The 4,705-nt window shown below is 47.3% G+C and overlaps 1 protein-coding gene across 1 annotated transcript; it reads left to right on the top strand.

Annotated features, from left to right (window-relative positions):
• Positions 1 to 535: 535 nt before the first annotated feature.
• On the top strand, positions 536 to 4,702 carry ism1 (isthmin 1; the record flags this gene model as incomplete). The annotated part of the gene is made up of 5 exons (XM_050040009.1): positions 536 to 802; positions 1,647 to 1,914; positions 3,792 to 3,935; positions 4,079 to 4,168; positions 4,505 to 4,702. Coding segments are annotated over 5 exons (967 nt in total), but the record flags the coding sequence as incomplete, so codon positions are not given.
• Between the last annotated feature and the right edge of the window lie 3 nt (positions 4,703 to 4,705).

Genomic DNA, 4,705 nt, shown 5'->3' with positions numbered 1-4,705 from the left:
TCCTTTTGGGATGAATTTACAATCCCCACGGTCAGAAGACCAAATGTTTTTCTGTCGTCAAGAAGGCAGATGTAATTATTTTGCAATGTTTTACTTAGGTTTCTCAGTATAGCCCCAGTGCAGGAAGCCCATCAGTCGTACATGCTCTTTTCTCCCAGCAAGCACTAGAGCATGCTAAAAATGTCCACATCATATAACTACGGTAAAGCAGCGGCATACTCTGTCAGTTAAAAATGGAAAAATATACAGTCTTACTGTGACATTGGCTCTGAAATTATATTTTGGTGGAAGCAGACAGACGCACAGAACTCAGCGTGATGTTTGTCTGTTTCAGTGGCTCCTTCCTTCTGGGCTCCAAGGAGCTAAGAGTCCACAGGATTTATGACAGGGGTCATGGCCACATGGACCTCTGTCAACATCAATCTAATGTTGCTGAGTGTGCAGACTCTGTAGATGCCAAGTGACAGGGTCCTCAGTCTAAACATTCACTCAAAAGGGAATTGTATGTTTTCTATAAATATTCTCTCATGTTGTGAATGCACAAACAATAAAACTTGAATGTTATGTCCCTTTCTCTCCTCAGCAGAACAATATAAATGCAAAAAGCAGCTCCTCTGCCCAGCTGGCTACTGAAGATCGGAGGTCTGGTCCAGAACATCGATTGGCCCACCGACCTGCCTCCCTCCCCTGGGCACAAGGCAGCAACGTACACAGGGACGGTCCTGGAGCTTTCCTCCTAGATCTGCACAACTTCCCCGACCTCTCCAAAGCTGATATCAATGGACAGAATCCCAACATACAGGTGACCATGTGTGTCTGTGCACCTGCTTTGATGCTTTCACTCACTTGTAAGACATGGCTACTCAACCACATAGGACAGGAAGAGCAAACAGGAAGAAGGAGAATAGTTTGGTGCACATCATTACCCCCTTTTTCTCCTCCTTCCTTCCCCCCGTCCCCTTTCACACTTCCTGGCTCGTAGTGAAGCTTAAGATAGACACTGAGGTCTCACGTCCATCATAATGACAGCTGAAAGGCAGACAGCAATGCCTCACTACTAACCCATGTGCAGGAAGACAGACGGCAGCTTATGTAAATGTGTGGCAAGCCCTTGCCCATAAGTCCCTCAGTGGTGCAGATGGCCGAGTAACCGCTGCCATGTTTAAATCATTCTCCTGTCTAATCCAGCAAGGGGGTCTTTCCATTTCTGAGAGCATCACTGCTAAATCCGAGCACGAACAAAGTGTATTAACATCTCAAGATGTGGGAAGAGAGCGGAGCAACCAATTGAGCAAGGGCGTGAGGCTGTGGGAGAGGGAGAGGAGGAGGAGGGGGGTGTCTTTGATCCTGGGATTCATCTGGCTTTCATGGTCTGGAGGAGGCTGAGTAGCCCTTTGAACTTTGTGTTTAGGTGGAGAGAGCCCAAGAGGTGGGAGGGTGACTGTGGGGCAGGGGTGGTGGTCCCCCCTCATCTGGGAGGCACATGTGTTAGGACAGAAAGGGGGAGGGGGTGATATTGTGCATGGGGGTATCAGAAAGTGTCACCTCTCGGCATCTGATCGACTTATTCTGTTCCAAAATGCTTTGTAAGTATCTCTTTTGACAACTCTGTTGAATATTGACTTTAAATTGACTTCTGTTCTCAGGTGACCATTGAAGTGGTGGACGGACTGGAGAGTCATGAGCCAGAAAAAGGCCTACGTAAAGAGAGCAAACCCAACTGGGCTTCTCCAAACTGGAGAAACTGGTGGCCTCACACTTCTTCATCCTCCTCCTCCTCCTCCACCACTCAAACAGAAGAGCACGATCGCACCTACGGGAGCAACAGCGAGGACAGCAACTTCCTCCGGCCGCCGGCAGACTGGGACAGGAGGGGAGGCACCGGGGGAGGCAGCAAAGCTCAGACTGAATATGGTGAGAATGACAGGAGATGTGTTTGCAAGGAAATGAGTGCACAATGCACATGGCAGAATATTTAGCTAGATCTATAGGCTCTCATTTGAGGACCAGTCTCCAGGGTTTTCCACAGATGGCTATAGTCTGATGTGGAATCTGTAATTTGCAGATTTGCTGATTTAAGCTGTCACCATAATAAGTGCAGTCATCCCAGGCGAGCCCTTGGGAGCCCCTGATTGAAGCCTTTAACACTTTTTTATGAGATGGATTCCTCTGTGGTGCGGAGCTAGCTACGTGACACAGTTTAAACGCCTTTGCTACATCAAAGTTTAGCAGCAGGAATGGGGCCAGAAGCACTGTTAGGCTGCCACACCATCCTCACAACACTCTCCAAAAGTAACCCTACAGATAAATCTGCTGCAGAAGAATTTACACTCACTGTCATACAGTATGCGTCCTGCCCGTGTTGTAGCATGCCCAAACCAACATGGTCGAACAGGAATGCATATGCTGTGGAAAATGTCATTTTATCCACTTGCACTTGCGCTACGGTGGTTAAGGGAGGCGATTTTATAATCGTTTTTTTGTCAAACCATAGCCCATGTGTAATGTTTCTGGCTTATCGCTGCGGTCAGCTCTCATTCATAATCTATTTCATACCACACTATGGACAAGAAAATATTTTATCATAATTTCTGTCCTGGTTTTAAACCTAATAATCATAACTGTGGACAGGCAGTGGTCCTCCACTCCATCACAGGCCATTGGCGGTACATTCAACCGTCTCATCTGTGGTCTGAGGGCAGGCTATTATCAAGTCCTCTCAATTTTGATTTTTGTCAGAGCTGCCACCAGCTTGTTGGCCGTAGTAAGCTATGGAAGGGGGAGGGGAGATGGCGCAAGATGGCTATCTGGCCTGTATTCATACAAAATGCTCATAATGAGGGGCAGATGGCAGCAGGGGTGTTGGGGGGGTGTATAGGAAGGTTTGGACTCCTGCCAGAAATACTTCCATCCCAACATGCCCACATTAATTCTCCTCATTGATGGAGTACTGTTTTCAAGATGTGTGTGTGCGTGTTTGTGTGCGGTAGCGACAGTGGTGGTGGGTCGAGGCGGTCGTCAAGCCCAGTGTAACTGTTTCCATGTACACCCATTACAGTGATCTGCTCAATGATAATTGGAGTTAAAGAGGATTTCTTGCCATTTCACTTCCTATTTTCAAAGCAATGAATCACAGATCGAGCAACTGAATGGTGTCCAGTGCCACTGTGCCAGGGGTGTTCAGGCAGTGCAGGAAATTTCTATTTGTAAATGCTGTAGCGCCTTAAGTAAGGATGGACGTTTTGTTTCAACATTGGGGGAAGGGAGACAGATGAAGCAGGGGGTTTGGGGGTCCTACACCAGGAAATTTTGAGAATCAAACACTTTGTTTCCTGCATTCTGCTGACTTTTTATTTGCCCGCATTTCCTCTATCAATTTGTGGTGCATTTCTGTCAAAAATGTAATTATTACTGCTTCTTTAATGATTTTAAATAATGGAGGACATCTTCTAAATATTAAGGGGGACATGTCCCCTGTGCCCCCCCAAAATCTGTGCCCATGGACTGTAGCTTTGTCGGAATTAGCAAAATGCTTCCCTGTTACTTCGCTAACTGAACACACATACTGTGCCCTATGCCGTGTGCAGCATGTGTGCATGTATGTGTAGACAGGCTTGCGTGGTATCTGCTTTGAGGGCCGAAGTCAAAGAGAACTTTGAGCTCCCCCACTTCCCCTTTCATGTGCTCCCCCCCACTTATTATTAGTGAGGCATGCTAACAGGCCTGAGTAGGTTCAGCATGTGGCCTGCATCAGAGCTGAGGATCTTTTTCTCTCGTTCTCTCTGATCCAGACTATATGGACGGAGAGGGGGACTGGAGTAACTGGACAGCGTGCAGCGTCACCTGTGGAAACGGCAACCAGAAGAGAACCAGGTCATGTGGTTACGCCTGTACAGCCACCGAGTCCAGAACTTGTGATATGCCCAACTGCCCAGGTAGAGTCTTGATTGTGGATCACAGAGAAAAGAAAATCCACACCAGTAAAGACGGGTATTAGAGGATAGTTTGTAAGTGGATGAAATGATTTAGTGGTCTTTCATCTTTTGATCCACCTTTCACTGTGTATTCATCTCTCTAGGTATTGAGGATGCCTTCAAGACAGCAGCTACTGAAGTGAGCCTGTTAGCTGGAACAGATGAGTTCAATGCCACTGAGCTCTTTGGTGTTGGTAAGATTTTTGCTCTTGTCTTACTGCAGACTATCCCTCATTCAGATGTTCTTACACTATTAAAGACAGTTCATCCATCTGGCAGCAGTGTTCCTGCACACACTTAGCATTCCTCATGCTCGGGCTGAGCTCCATTACTGCGTAGAGATGAAAATGTGCAGCAGGGCAGGAAGAGCACAGTATGGCGCTGCCCACTCTCTCTTTGTCTGTCTGTTCTTAATCAACCCAGTGAAAACACACCTTCATGTTAAACATTACACCTTCTTACACTTGTGGTTTCATCTTCTAATGTTGGGAAGGAGATGTAGCATTTAACAGCGTCTTCTTTTCTTCCAGATACAGACAGCTGCGAGCGGTGGATGAACTGCAAGAGCGACTTCTTAAAGAAGTACATGACCAAAGTGGCGAACGACCTTCCCAGCTGCCCTTGCTCTTACCCAACAGAGGTGGCGTACAGTACGGCAGATGTACACGACGCTCCCACGCGCCGGGATTTCCGTTGGAAAGACGCCAGCGGGCCAAAAGAGAAACTGGAGA

This window comes from Epinephelus moara, unplaced genomic scaffold (assembly GCF_006386435.1).
Source record: "Epinephelus moara isolate mb unplaced genomic scaffold, YSFRI_EMoa_1.0 scaffold587, whole genome shotgun sequence".
Lineage (NCBI taxonomy): Eukaryota > Metazoa > Chordata > Actinopteri > Perciformes > Serranidae > Epinephelus > Epinephelus moara.
This window is presented reverse-complemented; position numbering and strand designations above follow the sequence as displayed.